We start from the raw sequence: 21,311 nt of genomic DNA, 5'->3' as shown, positions 1-21,311 counted from the left end.
GTACTTGTACGATGGGACCCAGGCAGTGCCAGATTACCACATAGGCAGAGTAGGCACCAGCCTATGGTCCCGTGCCTTCTAGGGGCCTCGCAACGACAGATCAAAATAATATTTATTTATTTGAGAAACAAAAACTGTACATTAAAGACTCTATAGAGAAAATACTGTATTAATGCAATGTACCCATTAACAATGTAAAGTACATAAACCATAGACATCAGATTCACATTACAGACTGTTGGTTGGTAAAATTAAAACCGTATTAGGAGATAATTTGCGAGGAGGGCACAGAGATTTTGACTGCCTAGGGGACCCAGGAACAACATATTGCTTGCATATATATATATATATATATATATATATATACACACACACACACACACACACACACACACACACACACATCGCTCTTTCATTCCTCATGCCAATTATCAGAGCTAAATTCCTATAAAAAAAAAAAACAATACATCTCTCATCTGCTGGCTCCATCCTTCCTAGATTTTGCTGACACAGCTGCCGAGCATTACCCATAGCCGTGTGATCTGAGTCTGTATGGGAAAACCACCCGCACTAATGAGATCTAAAGGGAAAGTGCATGCTCCTTCTTCCCAGTCTCTTTTGTGCTAATTAAATAAGAACGCAGAAGCAGCATCACATCAGGGCCCTGTCTGGCAATTCAGCTTGTGTCACTGGCTTAGTAGCTGGGGTGTCGCTGGCAAGGGGAATATTTTTTTAAAAAGTGACACATTCCAAAGGATCGTCGGCTTAGATGTGTTAAAATAAACAAATTACACTGTATGTTGAAAATGACTGGAGGCCCAGACACTGCCTCCTGAATATTCACCAGGTCTGGGGAGCGCAGCACCTTCCAGCATAACGCACGTATCTCAGCAGTGCTTGTACAACGCTTAACCTGGGACACGCAGAGCCAGGCTCTCAGCCAGATTGTCATGCCCTAGGCAAACAGGTGTCTTGCAGGAGGCGTTTGTTCTCTCCTCTCTATGTACCTGTATGTAGATGCTTAACTGATAATTCCAATTTCAAACAAGTGACTTCCACTTAATATATGCGGTCGGATATAGGGGGTCATTCCGAGTTGTTCGCTCGTTATTTTTTTCTCGCAACGGAGCGATTAGTCGCTAATGCGCATGCGCAATGTCCGCAGTGCGACTGCGCCAAGTAAATTTGCTATGCAGTTAGGAATTTTACTCACGGCATTACGAGGTTTTTTCTTCGTTCTGGTGATCGGAGTGTGATTGACAGGAAGTGGGTGTTTCTGGGCGGAAACTGGACGTTTTATGGGAGTGTGTGAAAAAACGCCACCGTTTCTGGGAAAAACGCGGGAGTGGCTGGAGAAACGGGGGAGTGTCTGTGCGAACGCTGGGTGTGTTTGTGACGTCAAACCAGGAACGACAAGCACTGAACTGATCGCACTGGAAGAGTAAGTCTCGAGCTACTCAGAAACTGCACAGAGAAGTATTTTCGCAATTTTGAGAACCTTTCGTTCGCAATTTTGAGAAGCTAAGATTCACTCCCAGTAGGCGGCGGCTTAGCGTGTGCAAAGCTGCTAAAAGCAGCTTGCGAGCGAACAACTCGGAATGAGGGCCATAACACGGAACCCATTAGCTGTAGTTTAGAAGATAGCACAATAATTGGCCTTATTACAGTTTGGTTTGGTAGCTATGCGTTACATCCTAGTTACTGCAAATTAGAGAATGTCCGGCCTTCCCCCTTATACTGCAAAATGCAATATGGGCCTAATTCAAGGTTGATTTCAAAAGCAAAATCCTCTAATGGACAAAAACCATGTGCACTGCAGGGGAGGCAGATGTAACATGTGCAGAGAGCGTTAGATTTAGGTGGGTTGTATTGTTTCTGTGCAGGGTAAATACTGGCTGCTTTATTTTCACATTGCAATTTAGATTTCAGTTTGAACACACCCCACCCAAATCTAACTCTCTCTGCACATGTTACATCTGCCCCACCTGCAGTGCTCATGGTTTTACCCATTAGAGGAAGATTTTGCTTTTGCAATCAACCTTGAATTAGGCCCCAGGTGTTACTTCTCTGCAGGCGTTAGGATACAAACACCAGCAGATAGAATCATGCAGTATACAGCTTGGAGTAGGACTCGCTGGGGGACAGATAGTGATCAGTGCAGTATTGCAGACATTTTATACTAACAATTGTGTGAATTGTAGCTTACGGCACTGAGCAGAAATCACTGCTGCCAATCACTCACTGTAGCTGCATTGTGAAGAGATACAGACGGAGCCAGATAACACAGAAACTCCTACAAAACTTATATCTGCTGTCGTAACAGTAAAAGAAAACCACAAATGGGCAAATATTAATTTTATTACAGATATTATTTAAAGATGGAATTACCCTTTAATTTAGAACACAATACTCATACTGATTCCCTATGTTTAACTAGAGCAGTACTCCCAACATTCCCAGTTGTATAATTAGGACAAATCAGACTTTTGGAAGGTTCGTATGGGTCTTGATTCTCCATGCTAAATGGTAAGGGGGTGGGGGGATTCCTAATGCATGGTGTGCCGACAGCACCTTTCATAGGGTACCTCATCAAAAAATGCAATTAGCACTGAACCGTCCAGCAATTCCTTTGCTGCGTCATTCAGTACAAAGAATCCCATTTAATCTGCAAACAAGGGTAAAATGGCTTAAGGTAGGCTGAATTACTTCTGATGGTTTTTAATGATTTCTTTAGAGAGTGTTACATAAATCACCATAAATTGTGTCCAAAGTATGGCAAGATAATACAAATAAAATAAGCTGCAGTACCAGTTATGACCACTAGATGGTGATGGAGAGCTTTTCTATTCATACTGCATATTATACATTGTAGTTTTTAGACAATACTGGGACAGGATTCTTATTTACTATGGCCCTCATTCCGAGTTGTTCGCTCGCAAGCTGCTTTTAGCAGCTTTACACACGCTAAGCCGCCGCCTACTGGTTGTGAATCTTAGCTTCTTAAAATTGCGAACGAAAGATTCTCAAAATTGCGACCACACACCTCTTAGCAGTTTCTGAGTAGCTCCAGACTTACTCGGCATCTGCGCTCAGTTCAGTGCTTGTCGTTCCTGGTTTGACGTCACAAACACACCCAGGGTTCGCCCAGACACTCCTCCGTTTCTTCAGCCACTCCCGCGTTTTTCCCAGAAACTGTAGCGTTTTTTCGCACACACCCATAAAACGGCCTGTTTCCGCCCAGAAACACCCACTTCCTGTCAATCACATTACGAACACCAGAACGAAGAAAAAACCTTGTAATGCCGTGAGTAAAATTCCTAACTGCATAGCAAATTTACTTGGCGCAGTCGCACTGCGGACATTGCCCATGCGCAGTAGCGACTAATCGCTCCGTTGCGGAAAAAAACAACGAGCGAACAACTCGGAATGACCCCCTATATATGTTTCTATAAAGCATATGCCTATATCAAAAGCATGAGATGGCATTTGTTACAGGCAGAGGTGGTGGTGGTATTCTCACAGAAGGGAGAAATTACAAGTTTGCCGCCATTTCGTAGGCGCAGTCCGGCCAACGCAGGCGTGGCCGGACTGAATGGGGGGGGCGGGCCGCAGCGGCTGCGTGACGTCATACACAGCCGCTGTGGGCCAGGGAGCAAGGAGTAGCTCCCTGTCAGCACACTAAAGCGGAATGACCCCTTATATATGTTTCTATAAAGCATATGCCTATATCAAAAGCATGAGATGGCATTTGTTACAGGCAGAGGTGGTGGTGGTATTCTCACGGAAGGGAGGCTGTGCGATGCCTTTGCACTTCTGCGAGGGGGGGCCGGACTGACATGTGGGGCGGACTAGCCCAGTGCTGCGCATCCCCCCGCATGTCAGGAAAGATGATCGTAGCTACAGCTACGATCAACTCGGAATGACCCCCTTAGACTGTAAGCTCCTCCACTGATGCAGGGACTGCTGTGAATAACAAATATCCTCTGTACAGCGTTGTGTAATATGGTGCAGTTATATGCATAATGGGCGATAGTAATTTTTTTTTAACTATATATATATATATATATATATATATAGGTGTAGGGGATTCTCATGGGAGCTATATTGCCTTAGAATTCACAATACAATGTTTAAAAAGGATATTTATTCACATAAAAACAATTAATAATATTGTCACATACGTCATAGATGCAAATATATTACCCTTTTTTTGGAATTATACAGCAATCATAGCTGTGATCCTGTGAGAGTGACACTGATTTATTGGAAAAAGAATTACTACAGCTTCTAATCCCAATCTTTAAATTGATGATATTATTGTGGTGAAGCCGTTTTGATATCTTATATGTTGAATACCGAATATACATTTTGGATGTGATTCACTGAGAATTACAACTATTGGTAATCCTTTCTGTTTTAAAGAATTTGATTTTAACCCCTGATGAAGTCCTAACGGACGAAACGCGTTGGGTTTCTTCGATTATTAGAACATACATCATCTGGTTGGAGATTCGTCCACTGTAATCTTAAACAGAGAATCACCAGATTGTAATTCCTCAGACTAACATGAAAGTTGTATATGTCACTCTATACGATTGCTATATAATTCCAAAAAAATGGTTATATATTTGCGTCTATGACGTATGTGACAATGTTATTAATTGTTTTTATGTGAATAAATATCCTTTTTAAACATTGTATTGTGAATTCTAAGGCAATATAGCTCCCATGAGAATCCCCTACACCTTTGTATTTCAATTTAATACCTCTTCTGACAGAAGGTATTTCTTAGTGGTGCAGCTTGGGGTATAGCGCAACTTAGGGTTTACATTTTGTATTCATATATATATATATATATATATATAATTTATATTATCTGTAAGTATTGTATTATATACATTACACATGAGTACATAAATTATATATTCGGATTTGCCTTAATTGTCCTTAAATGTGTATTAATCAGAAATACATTTAAATTTAAAGTACACACCAGTTTTGCATGAGCCATCATGTTCAAGAGTAAAAAACATGTACTGCTGAAAATAAGATTTTACTTACCGATAAATCTATTTCTCGTAGTCCGTAGTGGATGCTGGGACTCCGTCAGGACCATGGGGAATAGCGGCTCCGCAGGAGACAGGGCACAAAATTTAAAAGTTTGACCACTAGGTGGTGTGTACTGGCTCCTCCCCCTATGACCCTCCTCCAAGCCTCAGTTAGGATACTGTGCCCGGACGAGCGTACACAATAAGGAAGGATTTTGAATCCCGGGTAAGACTCATACCAGCCACACCAATCACACCGTACAACTTGTGATCTGAACCCAGTTAACAGTATGACAAACGTAGGAGCCTCTGAACAGACGGCTCACAACAATAACAACCCGATTTTTTTGTAACAATAACTATGTACAAGTATTGCAGACAATCCGCACTTGGGATGGGCGCCCAGCATCCACTACGGACTACGAGAAATAGATTTATCGGTAAGTAAAATCTTATTTTCTCTGACGTCCTAGTGGATGCTGGGACTCCGTCAGGACCATGGGGATTATACCAAAGCTCCCAAACGGGCGGGAGAGTGCGGATGACTCTGCAGCACCGAATGAGAGAACTCCAGGTCCTCCTTAGCCAGGGTATCAAATTTGTAGAATTTTACAAACGTGTTCTCCCCTGACCACGTAGCTGCTCGGCAGAGTTGTAATGCCGAGACCCCTCGGGCAGCCGCCCAAGATGAGCCCACCTTCCTTGTGGAATGGGCCTTGACAGATTTAGGCTGTGGCAGGCCTGCCACAGAATGTGCAAGTTGAATTGTGCTACAAATCCAACGAGCAATCGTCTGCTTAGAAGCAGGAGCACCCAGCTTGTTGGGTGCATACAGTATAAACAGCGAGTCAGATTTTCTGACTCCAGCCGTCCTTGAAATATATATTTTCAATGCTCTGACAACATCCAGCAACTTGGAATCCTCCAAATCGCTAGTAGCCGCAGGCACCACAATAGGCTGGTTCAGGTGAAACGCTGAAACCACCTTAGGCAGAAACTGAGGACGCGTCCGCAGTTCTGCCCTGTCCGAATGGAAAATCAGATATGGGCTTTTATACGATAAAGCCGCCAATTCTGACACTCTCCTGGCTGAAGCCAGGGCCAGTAGCATGGTTACTTTCCATGTAAGATATTTCAAATCCACCGATTTGAGTGGCTCAAACCAATGGGATTTGAGAAAATCCAAAACTACATTAAGATCCCACGGTGCCACTGGGGGCACAACCGGGGGCTGTATATGTAGTACTCCTTTTACAAAAGTCTGGACTTCAGGAACTGAAGCCAATTCTTTCTGGAAGAAAATTGACAGGGCCGAAATTTGAACCTTAATGGACCCTAATTTGAGGCCCATAGACAATCCTGTTTGCAGGAAATGTAGGAATCGACCCAGTTGAAATTCCTCAGTCGGGGCCTTCCTGGCCTCACACCACGCAACATATTTTCTCCAAATGCGGTGATAATGTTGTGCAGTCACCTCCTTCCTGGCTTTTACCAGGGTAGGGATGACCTCTTCCGGAATGCCTTTTTCCCTTAGGATTCGGCGTTCAACCGCCATGCCGTCAAACGCAGCCGCGGTAAGTCTTGGAATAGACACGGTCCCTGCTGAAGCAGGTCCCGTCTTAGAGGTAGAGGCCACGGATCTTCCGTGAGCATCTCCTGAAGTTCCGGGTACCAAGTTCTTCTTGGCCAATCCGGAGCCACGAGTATCGTTCTTACTCCCCTTTGCCGTATAATTCTCAGTACTTTTGGTATGAGAGGCAGAGGAGGAAACACATACACTGACTGGTACACCCATGGTGTTACCAGAGCGTCTACAGCTATTGCCTGAGGGTCTCTTGACCTGGCGCAATACCTGTCCAGTTTTTTGTTGAGGCGGGACGCCATCATGTCCACCATTGGTCTTTCCCAATGGACCACAATCATGTGGAAGACTTCTGGATGAAGTCCCCACTCTCCCGGGTGCAGATCGTGTCTGCTGAGGAAGTCTGCTTCCCAGTTGTCCACTCCCGGGATGAACACAGCTGACAGTGCTAACACATGATTTTCTGCCCAGCGAAGAATCCTTGCAGCTTCTGCCATTGCCCTCCTGCTTCTTGTGCCGCCCTGTCTGTTTACGTGGGCGACTGCCGTGATGTTGTCCGACTGAATCAACACCAGCTGACCCTGAAGCAGAGGTTTTGCCAGGCTTAGAGCATTGTAGATTGCTCTTAGCTCCAGTATATTTATGTGAAGAGACGTCTCCAGGCTTGACCACACGCCCTGGAAGTTTCTTCCCTGTGTGACCGCTCCCCAGCCTCTCAGGCTGGCATCCGTGGTCACTAGGACCCAGTTCTGTATGCCGAATCTGCGGCCCTCTAACAGATGAGCACTCTGCAACCACCATAGCAGAGACACTCTTGTCCTTGTGGACAATTTTATCCGCTGATGCATCTGCAGATGCGATCCGGACCATTTGTCCAGCAGATCCCACTGAAAAGTTCGTGCATGGAATCTGCCGAATGGAATCGCTTCGTAAGAAGCTACCATTTTTCCCAGGACTCTTGTGCATTGATGCACAGATACTTTTCCTGGTTTTAGGAGGTTCCTGACTAGATCGGATAACTCCCTGGCTTTCTCCTCCGGAAGAAATACCTTTTTCTGAACAGTGTCCAGAATCATCCCTAGGAACAACAGACGTGTCGTCGGGATCAGTTGGGATTTTGGAAAATTCAGAATCCACCCGTGTTGTTGGAGCACTACTTGGGTTAGTGCTACTCCGACCTCCAGCTGTTCTCTGGATCTTGCCCTTATCAGGAGATCGTCCAAGTAAGGGATAATTAAGACGCCTTCTCTTCGAAGAAGGATCATCATTTCGGCCATTACCTTGGTAAAGACCCGGGGTGCCGTGGACAATCCAAACGGCAGCGTCTGAAACTGATAATGACAGTTTTGTACCACGAACCTGAGGTACCCTTGGCCTGTTGTAGGAGGGGTACCTTGACTATCACCTGCTGAGAATACAGCTTGTGAATGGCCTCCAATACCGTCGCCCTGTCGGAGGGAGACGTTGGCAAAGCAGACTTTTGGAAACGGCGAGGAGGAGACTTCTCGAATTCCAACCTGTAACCCTGAGATACTACCTGCAGGATCCAGGGGTCCACCTGCGAGTGAGCCCACTGTGCGCTGAAATGTTTGAGGCGACCCCCCACCGCCCCTGAGTCTGCTTGTAAGGTCCCAGCGTCATGCTGAAGCCTTTGTAGAAGCCGGGGAGGGCTTCTGCTCCTGGGAAGGAGCTGCTTGTTGCAGTCTCTTACCCTTTCCTTTGCCTCGGGGCAAATAGGAATGTCCTTTTGCTCGTTTGTTCTTATAGGAACGAAAGGACTGCGGCTGAAAAGCCTGCGGCTTTTTCTGCTGGGAGGTGACCTGGGGTAAAAAGGTGGATTTTCCGGCCGTTGCCGTGGCCACCAGATCCGATAGACCGACCCCAAATAATTCCTCCCCCTTATACGGCAATACTTCCATATGTCGTTTGGAATCCGCATCACCTGACCACTGGCGCGTCCATAAACTTCTTCTGGCAGATATGGACATCGCACTTACTCTTGATGCCAGAGTGCAAATATCTCTCTGTGCATCTCGCATATAAAGAAATGCATCCTTTAACTGCTCTATAGTCAGTAAAATACTGTCCCTATCCAGGGTGTCAATATTTTCAGACAGTGACTCCGACCAAGCCACGCCAGCACTGCACATCCAGGCTGAGGCGATTGCTGGTCTCAGTATAACACCAGTATGTGTGTATATACTTTTTAATGTATTCTCCAGCCTCCTATCAGCTGGATCCTTGAGGGCGGCCGTATCAGGAGACGGTAACGCCACTTGCTTTGATAAGCGTGTGAGCGCCTTATCCACCCTAGGAGGTGTTTCCCAGCGCGCCCTAACCTCTGGCGGGAAAGGGTATAATGCCAATAACTTCTTTGAAATTAGCAGTTTTCTATCTGGAGTAACCCACGCTTCATCACACACTTCATTCAGTTCCTCTGATTCAGGAAAAACTATCGGTAGTTTTTTCACACCCCACATAATACCCCTTTTTTTGGTACTTGCAGTATCAGAGATATGCAAAGCCTCCTTCATTGCCGTGATCATATAACGTGTGGCCCTACTGGAAAATACGTTTGTTTCTTCACCGTCGACACTGGATTCGGTGTCAGTGTCTGGGTCTGTGTCGACCGACTGAGGTAAAGGGCGTTTTACAGTCCCTGACGGTGTCTGAGACGCCTGGACAGGTACTAACTGGTTTGCCGGCTGTCTCATGTCGTCAACCGACTTTTGTAGCGTGCTGACACTATCCCGTAATTCCATAAACAAAGCCATCCATTCTGGTGTCGACTCCCTAGGGGGTGACATCACCATTACAGGCAATTGCTCCGCCTCCACGCCAACATCGTCCTCATACATGTCGACACACACGTACCGACACACAGCAGACACACAGGGAATGCTCTGATAGAAGACAGGACCCCACTAGCCCTTTGGGGAGACAGAGGGAGAGTTTGCCAGCACACACCCAAGCGCTATAAATATATATATAGGGACAACCTTAATAAGTGTGTTCCCTTTATAGCAGCTCAAATATTATAAATATCGCCAATAAGTGCCCCCCCTCTCTGTTTTTACCCTGTTTCTGTAGTGCAGTGCAGGGGAGAGTCCTGGGAGCCTTCCTCGCAGCGGAGCTGGGCAGGAAAATGGCGCTGTGTGCTGAGGAGAATAGGCCCCGCCCCCTTTGCGGCGGGCTTCTTCTCCCGGTTTTTTTGGAACCTGGCAGGGGTTAAATACATCCATATAGCCCCAGGGGCTATATGTGATATATTTTAGCCAGAATAGGTATATTACATTGCTGCCCAGGGCGCCCCCCCCAGCGCCCTGCACCCTCAGTGACCGCTGGTGTGAAGTGTGCGGAGAGCAATGGCGCACAGCTGCAGTGCTGTGCGCTACCTCATGAAGACTGAGACGTCTTCTGCCGCCGGTTTCTGGACCTCTTCTCTATTCGGCATCTGCAAGGGGGTCGGCGGCGCGGCTCCGGTGACCCATCCAGGCTGTACCTGTGATCGTCCCTCTGGAGCTAGTGTCCAGTAGCCTAAGAAGCAAATCCATCCTGCACGCAGGTGAGTTCACTTCTTCTCCCCTAAGTCCCTCGTTGCAGTGAGCCTGTTGCCAGCAGGACTCACTGAAAATAAAAAACCTAACAAACTTTTTCTAAGCAGCTCTTTAGGAGAGCCACCTAGATTGCACCCTGCTCGGACGGGCACAAAAACCTAACTGAGGCTTGGAGGAGGGTCATAGGGGGAGGAGCCAGTACACACCACCTAGTGGTCAAACTTTTAAATTTTGTGCCCTGTCTCCTGCGGAGCCGCTATTCCCCATGGTCCTGACGGAGTCCCAGCATCCACTAGGACGTCAGAGAAAAGTTATTACCTGGCAAGGAGCATTTTCCATTTTTTTATGAATCCTGTTCACTATGAGACTGCAAGCCATCATTCTACTCTTATACTCAGATCCACATATGTCCATAATGGTTTTTAGAATGGGTGCACAGTGTGTGGTGCAATGGGTACACCCACAGCATACACCCTGCACCCATATAGCTATACTTACCACTCCAGAGTCCCGTGTCAGCTGGTGTTGCAGAGCAGTAGAGAAATCACCAGGAAAAAGGGCGCCATAATCCCGGATACATGTCCGTGCTTAGTAGTCTCTGACATAATGCAGAGAGGAGTCTGCACACAGGCCCTCTCCTCTACTAATCCGCCCCGATATATACACTATGACCAGGGCTGCCATTAGAAATTGTTGGGCCCGGGACTGATAAAGTAGACAGGGCCCCTCCCCGCCCAAAAAAAAGATTCTGCCGCATTGCTCCACCCCTATGTGATGTCATAAATTGTGATGTTACATATATGTGGAGTGTTGCGGACCTACACAAATAGTTCACAGAGAGCTGATGAACAGAGAAGGCTTGTTTCTTAGAAATCCTCTCTGGGCATCAGCCTGCTGTCGTTTCACAGCCTGGTGCAGCTCTCCAGGCATTGCCAGTAAAAGTCAGGGGTGGCCCTATCTGAAAGGGCCCAGGACCCCAGTCCCCACAGACCCCCCCCTGGTGGCTGCCCTGACTATTATAATATAAGCATGTATTACAGAAAAGAGCAGTTATTTTACAGCTACGGTATATAGATACTGTAAAGTCAGCTGTTTGTAGCTATACATCACGAGAGATAAAGTTCGGCAATAATCGAAATGCTGCAACCCTTGAAAATATTCTTTTTAGTGACAAACGTATACAAGACTGTAAGTACATTTACTGACTGTCGGCAAACCCATCTGCAATTCTTATTGTTTCTCACAATCTGTTTGTGCAAGGGAATTGGCCAAAAAGAACGGTAGATAAAGAGGCGGGTGGGTTCTATTTCATCGCCTGAGCAAAGTGATGTGAAGAGTGAAATCCTAACTATAAACACAAAATGTTCTCATATTTAAATAAAAAAAAAAAAACTCTGAAAGACTTAGGCCATGGAGAGGACTCTGCCATCGCTACGTGTAACATTTTCATGCTGCCAAAATATGCAACGAGATCATCTGGTGTCGGTCAAATTAATAAGAAACATTTCACTCACAGCCAACGGGAGGTCTAATGGCCAAGTTTCTGTTGTCCCCTGTTATCCCCGGCTCTCACATAGCCTTTATTCTTATAACACAGCACGCCAAGGCAACAGACAGGATCATTTATGACAAAATATAAATGTTAATGTAACACCCCCCTGGCAGTGATGGGGTTAACTCAGGAGCCAGGTTTGGGGACTGTTGCCTGTGTGCTATGAGGCAGTGCAAACTAGTGTAACAGGCTCAGAGTGTAAGCAGCACCAGAGACACATAAGAGACTGTATTTAGGGGGGTCATTCTAAGTTGTTCGCTCGTTGCCGATTTTCGCAACGGAGCGATTAAGGCAAAAATGCGCATGTGCATGGTACGCAGTGCGCATGCGTTAAGTATTTTAACACAAAACTTAGTAGATTTACTCACGCCCGAACAAAGAATTTTCATCGTTGAAGTGATCGGAGTGTGATTGACAGGAAGTGGGTGTTTCTGGGCGGAAACTGGCCGTTTTCTTGGAGTGTGCGGAAAAACGCAGGCGTGCCAGGGAAAAACGCGGGAGTGTCTGGAGAAACGGGGGAGTGGCTGGCCGAACGCTGGGCGTGTGTGTGACGTCAAACCAGAAACGAAACTGACTGAACTATTTGTGAGTAAGTCTCGAGCTACTCAGAAACTGCTAAGAATTTTCTATTCGCAATTCTGCTAATCTTTCGTTCGCTATTCTGCTAAGCTAAGATACACTCCCAGAGGGCGGCGGCCTAGCGTGTGCAATGCTGCTAAAAGCAGCTAGCGAGCGAACAACTCGGAATCACCCCCTTAATGCACAATACTTCGCTCACAAGTGTAAACTAGTGTATCAGGCTCAGAGTATATGCCGTACTCCGGAATCACACAGAGACTTTAAGGGGTCTATTCATGAAGCAGTGAACAGTGTGGAGAAGTGAGCCAGTGGAGAAGTTGCCCATGACAACCAATCAGCTGCTCCGTACAATTGTATAGTATGCAAATTATAGATGTTACTTCAATGCTGATTGGTTGCCATGGACAACTTCTCCACTGGCTCACTTCTCCACAGTTTTTACTGCTTCATGAATAGACCCCTAAATGATTTGACTTTATCAACTGTGCAGTCAATGAAAGAGGGTTATAGAGCAAGCCCATCTGAAAGCTAACAGAGTATTTAAAAGACTAGTCCATTAGGAAAGCAATACAGGGCTGAAAGTAAACTGAGTGATATAAGGCCTAATTGTTGTGCGAAATCGCACAGCGGACGATTATCAAACGACTGCACGTGCATATGGATTGGAATGCGCAGGCGCGAGGCCAAACTGCGAAAAAATCCTGCGTCTTTTATGACCGCTAGGCGAACGCAGGCTGATTGACAGGAAGGAGACGTTTGGGGGCGGTATCTGGCCGTTTTCTGGGAGTGTCAGGAAAAACGCAGGCGTTCCCAAGCGTTTTCAGGGAGGGTGTGTGACGTCAGCTCCGGCCCCGATCAGCCTGATTCTTTCGCACTGTAAGAGTAAGTCCTGGGCTGCACACAGACTGGAAAAAACATTCGATGGTGAGTGAGTTCTGAACGGATTTGCAGCTGACCGGCGTTTTCAGAGCTATTTGCACGGAGTACGCAGACTTGCCCGGGGCGGATTTTCACTGTGTCTGGACGGCGAATATCCGAATGCAGATCTCTGCAAATTCGCACAACAGCGATCAGGTCTGAATGAGGCCCAGAATGCGATCAATTCTTCAACCTAACAAAGTGCATTGTCTTAGGGAGTATTAAACCTACACATTAAACAGAGAGTCATTCCTTATTATCCAGTTTAGTAAGACCCGGGTCTGACAATACTGAAAAGTGCACCAACGTGTTAATTCCCATTAGCCATACGCATTATTATGAATTAAGCATTAGTTGTTATTTATATCAATTGAATAGTAATATTACAGGGTGTGAGTGTTTGGTGAGTGTGTAATTGACTGGGGCTAGGGTTATTTTTAAGCACCTACCTTTCACTACAGATTGTAAGCTCTTACGAACAGGGCCCTCTTTCCTCCTGTGCTCTCCCTTTCCTCACCTATATTATGTTTTCCCTCTCCTTCACAAGAGTGGCACTGATCCTCCAGCTGCAATTGTGGGCATGATGACTGCATATATACGATGACTGCATCTATATAATAATTTTCTAAGATCTGTCCCAACTCCAACACACCTGTGCAGTGGGAGATGGGGTGTCTGCCCACTGGCTGCCACTACTATGAAGAGGAAACAGGTCTAGCCTGCCTCCAAAAATGTTGCAGGGGTGGGTGCAACAATGCAGCAGTCAGAGAGGGGGCAGGGGTGTACAGAGCGGGGAGCAGAGTGAGGTGACCAGCGTAATTTACTAGTATGCAAATATGTTTATATGGTTTGGATCCTCCTATGCTCAGCATTGTTTTGAATAGTCTTTTGCCCTTTATAGCATTTAATGTCTGTACTGTAGGGATGCGGTTAGGATAAAAAAAGAAATCAAAAATTATAGGTATAAAGAAAATTAAACACACACATATATTAGTAAATTATATATGTGTTGATAATTATATTCATTTGATTTAAACAGCACTGCATTAGAAATGCTTTTGTTCTATCAATGCCACACTTGTAAGATTGGTTTAGCCAACCAAACAGCTTGTTATGGGTAATGGTTACATATACAGTTAAATACAGGTTGGGTACGAAATACTGGCATTTGGGATTCCGACACTCAGAGTACTGACAGCAGGATCCCAACGGTCAAAATCCAGACGGATCCTGAAGAAGAGCACTGGCCTTGTGGTTAGGGCTAGGTACTGGGGTGAGGGTTAGGCTGCAAGAGGAGGGGACATTTAGGCTGCGGGAGGGGAGGGTTAGGGTTTGGGTTAGGCTGCAAGGGTGGGGGAGGTTAGGGTTAGGCTGCAGGAGAAGGGGACAGTTAGGCTGCGGGAGGGGAAGTTAGGGTTAGGCTGCAGGAGGAGGGAACAGTTAGGCTGCGGGAGGGGAAGTTAGGGTTAGGCTGCAGGAGGAGGGAACAGTTAGGCTGCAGGAGGGGAAGTTAGGGTTAGGCTGCAGGAGGAGGGGACATTTAGGCTACAGGAGGGGAGGGTTATGGTTAGGCTGCAGGAGGAGGGGACATTTAGGCTGCGGGAGGGGAAGTTAGGGTTAGGCTGCAGGAGGAGGGGATAGTTAGGCTGCGGGAGGAGAAGATAGGGTTAGGCTGCAGGAGGTGGTGACAGTTAGGCTGCAGGAGGGGAAGTTAGGGTTAGGCTGCAGGAGGGGGGGACATTTAGGCTGCAGGAGGGGAGGGTTATGGTTAGGTTGCAGGAGGAGGGGACATTTAGGCTGCGGGAGGGGAAGTTAGGGTTAGGCTGCAGGAGGAGGGGACAGTTAGGCTGCGGGAGGAGAAGATAGGGTTAGGCTGCAGGAGGTGGTGACAGTTAGGCTGCGGGAGGGGAAGTTAGGGTTAGGCTGCAGGAGGGGGGGACATTTAGGCTGCAGGAGGAGAGGGTTATGGTTAGGCTGCAGGAGGAGGGGACAGTTAGGCTGCGGGAGGGGAAGTTAGGGTTAGGCTGCAGGAGGGGGGGACATTTAGGCTGCGGGAGGGGAGGGTTAGGCTTAGGCTGTTGGGAGGGTTAGGCAGCAGGAAGGGCGGGTTAGAGGTAGTGTGAAAATCCTGTGATCCATCGGGATTCTGACCATGGGGATCCCTCTGTCAGTATCCTGATTTCCTACCCAATTCATACTGTATCTGTAAACACACTTTGTATCGTGCCCTGTACCCTGTATGGTGCTATGCATATTAATAATAGGTCATATATAAACATGTGTCTAATCATCCATTAATAAGTCGCCTCTGCTGGATCTCTGAGCCAATGAAAAGTTGGTTCTCTGAAAATATGAACAAACTTTAATAAAGGCTTCAGCGGAAGTTACCATGGTACGTGACACAACCTTAGCATTTTAGCACATTGCAATTAAGGTGTATTTTCTAGACACATTCTGTAGCGTTTAAACTTCTGTCAGATCCACCAGGTCTCCTTTTGAACTATATATCACTTTGTGAGAAAAACGTCTTTTTAAAAAATGGAAAGTCTACAGAAATGTCATTTTAATAGCATCAGTAAGAATATATCTTGATGATACAGGCTTCTTTTTGATTAAACTGCTAACACTGAAAGTTCAGACAGAGGTGGCTGGTAAAAGAGGAAAAAAAAGAAAACGCTTCAGCTCCAGGCTATAACTTCTCTGACAAATCAAGTAGAACTTTGCTCAAGTAAAAATTGCTTTGTTCTTTTAGAACAATTGCCAGTAAATATTTGCATTTTTTCCTCTTGAAGTGTCTGTCTGGTAGAGGAATCTGCTAAATATCACTTTTAGTCTATACAGGAAAACAAAGTTTGTTGTTTTTTTTTTTTTTTTTTTAATTTTACTGGTAGACTAATCAACGTTTTGATACGGACCAGCACAGTGGAACATAGGATCACGAGCCCGGTTTTGCTAATCACAGCTGGATTAAGAACCCATGGCGCCCTAGGCGAGAAAACAATACTTGCCCAACACATCTGTTAGCTAACCGCTCACAGTTTCTGGGGTCCTTCCTTTATGTAAAAGACCCATCAGATTTCTTACTTGCCCCAACCTGCCTCCATCCCTACCTCTCTCAGCTTGTCTGCCACAGGAACTAGCTGACTGGTGGCTGGCCCCAGGGTAGACCCCTTTATGCCAGGACCAGCCCTGATAATATAGGAAAAGTCCAGACCAGGCCCCTGGAATTTCAAATCTGGGGTGCCACGCCAATTGAGAGTATATTAGTGGGATATTTAGTAAAAAAAATGCAGGCCTTTGAAAGCTGGCCAAGGCCGACTAGGGGCCACCAGGCCCTAGTTGGGTGCCTAGTTTGCCTAACCGGTATTTCGGCCCTGCTGCTAATGGACCATACCAAGGCAGAATAGGGGACATCTTCTGGGAGTAGAATGTGGGCCTTGGAGTGGGAACTGGCATTCCCAGGCCCTCCTCACAACCGGGGGCACAAAGCGCCTGCTCCTCCTGCAGGGGTGGTATTTCCAAACATGTAGGCCCCAGTGATGGAAAATCCTCCTTTGTGGCCCTTGATCATAGGAATGCAAATGAGACTCAATACCTTATCCTGCTATTTTCCTGTATATCAATTAAGAACTCATCTAGGAAAGCATTTTATCATGCAGCGTTCCACGTGGAAAATCTCGCCACTGTAATCTGCTGATCTTTATGTTTAACCACCTGTATATTATTGTCCACACAAACAGCAGTGTGTACCCTGAAATTGCCGTGCTATTTACTGTGTGTGATAATCGCCATAAATAATATGGGAAAATCCCCTTCATGGGAAGTGCCTGTGGCTTCTCTATAGTACAGTATATGGCTGCAGCTCCAGTAGGCTGATCGTGTATAGCCAATTACAGTCGGAAGTTCCGACAGGGCGGAAAGACGGTACTTTCCGCTGATAATCAGATCTTTCCGACACTTCAATATACAATTGAAGTGTCATTTTCCGAGCTGTCGGAAATTCCGACAAGTCGAAAAGCATATGGATGAGCGAAATCAATGTGTTTTCGACTGCGCCTCAGTTTTCGACCATTCATTTTCACCCATAAGAGAGGGCGGAAATGAATGATCGGAATGTGAGGGGAAACGGGTGGAAACGGCCCGCTATTGAATACTGACGTGACGGAGAGAATCCGACTGTAATTGAATATACCCCTATATGTTATTACGCATCTCTCATTATTCCAATGTATACGCCAGTAAAAAAGTTCTCCAGCCAATCACTGAGATCTAAAATTATTTACATTGTTCTAAACGGCTTCGACTTTTACCATATAAAACAGAGAGCTTTGTATTATCACAGTACAAGAGAGAAATTCATTGGGGTGGGGTGGGGGGTGTTATAAGAGTCCAGATTCTTTAAAATTCAGTTGAAACATATCAGGCGCATGTTTTGGCAGAAAAGTCTTAATTTATGGTCTCTGTCCCGTCTTTCCGATCAAGGTTGGGGGTATGCTTAAACACATATTTGTGACATGCACAATTGGGATCAATGATCACTTTGACCTCAGGTTACCACCAGACACGTATGATACACATTTAGTGAAAAAACATCTGTTTTCAATGCCCTTGAAGCATAAAATTGCCATATGCCTGCCAACAATTTTAACTCTTTCAACACCAACATCTTTATATTATTACCATCTTTATTTATAGAGTAGAAACTAGAGATTTTTGAAACTTCATACTTTTTGGAAATTCCGTCACATTTCACCTGTTAATGGCCAAATATTGTGCTGCAAACAATACGGTTTTCAAAGTCCACTCCTTGCACACAAAAAAACTACACCCACCAATATACTGTACAGGTTGAGTATCCCTTATCCAAAATGCTGGGACCAGAAGTATTTTGGATATCGGATTTTTCCGTATTTTGGAATAATTGCATACCATAATGAGATATCATGAAGATGGGACCTAAGTCTTAGCACAGAATGCATTTATGTTTCATATACACCTTATAGACACAGCCTGAAGGTCGTTTTAGCTAATATTTTTTAATAACTTTGTGCATTAAACAAAGTATGTGTATATTCACACAATTCATTTATGTTTCATATACACCTTATACACACAGCCTGAAGGTAATTTAATACAATATTTTTAATAAATTTGTATATTAAATAAAGTTTGTGTACATTGAGCCATCAGAAAACAAAGGTTTCACTATCTCAGTCTCACTTAAAAAAATTCCGTATTTCGGAATATTCCATATTTCGGAATATTTGGATATGGTATACTCAACCTATTTTCAAATTTGGTTGTACATTTTATTTTTATTTTTTAAATCTTGATTTTGGTTTGAATGGTTCCGAAACATGACAAATTCCCGTCAAACTTTCAAATTTTAGGAACAGTTCATCAAACCTGTTCATGAATCCCAACGCAGCCTGTCTCTAGCACCAACGTATTATGCGAGAGATGATGACAAAGTTACAGTGTAAACGAGTAAAACAAAAAGAACAATGTGTTTTTCTGGATCTTCTGAAGGTCTGTATTACTTTAGTTTTCTATAGCGTTCCATTTATTTCTTTTTTATCCCTTTTTATCCATTAGAAATCAAGCCAAGACTACTGTACCTGAACATGAAACGGATTTGGGTTTGCGGGCAATTAGATGGGCATTTTAAGGGTTGTTTTTAAAACCAGGGAGAAAGTTATATGCTCGCAAAAACAACGACAAGTTATTCTCTCCTATAACCAGCATTTGCAGACAGATGTGGCAGAATTTACCAGAACAACCCGATAAAAGCACAAGAAATAAATTATATACTGTACTTACTGACAAACCGAGCTGGCTTAGGATGCAAGCTTTTGAGGCCATTTAGGATTATTCATTAGGCATGTACAAATCTAAAATGCCTGACAAAGAAATATAGGTCTTGGCGCAAGCTGGCAATTGCGTGCTCTAAAGTCAGTCAATAAAGTTATATATATGAAGGAAATACCTACACAGGAAACTGTCAAGGAAAATAGAGAAAGCATCAATCACAGGGACCCACTTATGGTGCAGGCTAAAACCATTGTTAAATGTATTTCTGAGATACATATTATTGTTCTTTGTAGCTGAATAATGATGTGGCAGTGTCTATAATGTGCAAAGTCAGAGCCACTGAGAGATGAACAGGGCCCCAGGTACTGGGGGAGGTATGGCCAAATCTGGGAGGTGTGGCCAAAATAAAACTACGAAAAACTGCTATACAGCCTCTGCACTGGCCCCTTTCGGGCCCCTCTATCAAGCCCAGGCCGGGGTAATTAGTACCTCCCCTCTTTCCCCACTGTGCCTCCGGGGGTGTATAATAATCATCTGTTAGTACCCAGTTTTATTACTCTGTTCCCAGTTGTAGAGCACAAAGGATGGTGATGGATCCGTACAAATAAGTGTTAATAAATAAATCATGCAATAAATAGCATTGGGATGCTCAGCATCTGCCTGTGAGCCAAGTGTCCTGATTCTCAGACCATGCAAGGGGCGGTGCCTGTGGGAGAGTGGGTGGGGCTTCACACGAGACTGAGCATGGTCAGTTGGATAGTGGGCGTGCTTCTTTGGTGGATTTGGGGTACAGAAATTAGACACAGGAGTTATTTTGTGCTGTTTTTACCTGGTATGCAACTATAAATACAAAAAAGATGTTTTGGTATCTTGGTTGGGATTTTATCTACACAATTTCTCTAAAAATTACATTCCAGCATAATAATAATAATTATTATAATTACAGTATTATTATTATTATTACTGTTATTAAAAACAGAAATTATATACATATAGTATAAAACATACCTGCAGGTGTTTTCCTAGGGCCTACTCTGACCTGTCTTTGGTGGGGTCTTTGATAAACAATGAGAGAGATGATAGCCTAAACCAGGATGTTGTTTATGGCCCCGTGGGGTCTTATTAGACTCTGGTTATCCCCTTTAAAGCGTTGGGAAGAGCAGGAGGACCAATCGCTAGTTGCAACTCTTTCTTAGTGACTTGCGATTGGTCATCCTGCTCACACCCCTCCCTCAATTCTTATCCAGAGCTGTAAGAGGAACTTCAGGAAAGAGGCTACACCAAACGCGGTCCTCAAGGCACACCAACAGTCCAGGTTTTAGGTATATCCATGGCTCAGCACAGATGGTTAAATCAAATTGACTAACGTGCTAATTAAATCACCTGTGGCCAAGCAAGGATACATTTAAAACCAGGACCATTGGGGTGCCTTGAGGACCGCGTTTGGGAAGCTCTGGGCTACACGGAGCTGTCCCTTTGGCAGGGACTAGTGGGAGCTGCACTTTTTCTAGGAGGTAGAGCAGTTTTAAAGGTATTTTCCACTTATGTATAACCCCTCCTTCTACCTTGTGCCTCTCACATATGGCAAGTAGTGGAGGTCATCTCATTTACCCAATTAGAAAGCCAACTATCATTACTGGAGGACTTTGCCCATCCACAGTGCTTCATCTGATCTTTACAGCAGCATATTCACACAGATCTATGGAAGTGTCTTGCACTGCGCACGTTTCGCTACAAGTGGGGTCAGGACTGAATAAGAGGACGATGCCCAACAGAGGACAACCCCTTAGCTAGCCCTGTACAGTATACCAGAATACTAGTTCATTGCATGTTTGGCTATTAAGGTGGGTAATATATATACTGTAGCTACACCGGGCACCTTAACTTGTAAGATGTTCACATCACGATTGCTTACTCACCCACATCTGGGTCGTTGGCCTGCACCCTGGTCAGCAATGCTTTGGTTACGGTATTCTCATAGACGCTGGCAGTGTAATAGTCGGAGGAAAACGCCGGAGGATTATCATTGACATCTTCCAGAATTAAACGAATCTTAGACTGGCAGAATCTTCCTCCTCCATCTGTGGCGCGGGCAATTAGGTCGTAGACTGGGATTTTCTCCCGGTCTAAGGGGGCCAAAGTTTTCAGCTCACCTGTAATTGATTGGAAACAAAAGACGTTACTGGCAATTACAAGGTGACGGTTACGCTAGCGGCATCTGGCGTGTTCCCTCTCTGGTGCATATGCAGTTCACTTTCTCACAT

At 45.1% G+C, this 21,311-nt stretch overlaps 1 protein-coding gene across 6 annotated transcripts in view; it reads right to left on the bottom strand.

Moving 5' to 3' along the window:
- FAT3 (FAT atypical cadherin 3) overlaps window positions 1–21,311 on the bottom strand; it is a 781,930-nt gene that overhangs the window by 108,431 nt on the left and 652,188 nt on the right. For all 6 annotated transcript variants that reach the window (XM_063951418.1, XM_063951420.1, XM_063951422.1 and 3 more), the window contains one exon: window positions 20,967–21,200. In XM_063951418.1, coding sequence (XP_063807488.1) covers window positions 20,967–21,200 — 234 coding nt within the window. The remainder of the gene's footprint in view (window positions 1–20,966; window positions 21,201–21,311) is intronic.

Source organism: Pseudophryne corroboree, chromosome 2 (assembly GCF_028390025.1).
Source record: "Pseudophryne corroboree isolate aPseCor3 chromosome 2, aPseCor3.hap2, whole genome shotgun sequence".
NCBI classification, from domain to species: Eukaryota; Metazoa; Chordata; class Amphibia; order Anura; family Myobatrachidae; genus Pseudophryne; species Pseudophryne corroboree.
This window is presented reverse-complemented; position numbering and strand designations above follow the sequence as displayed.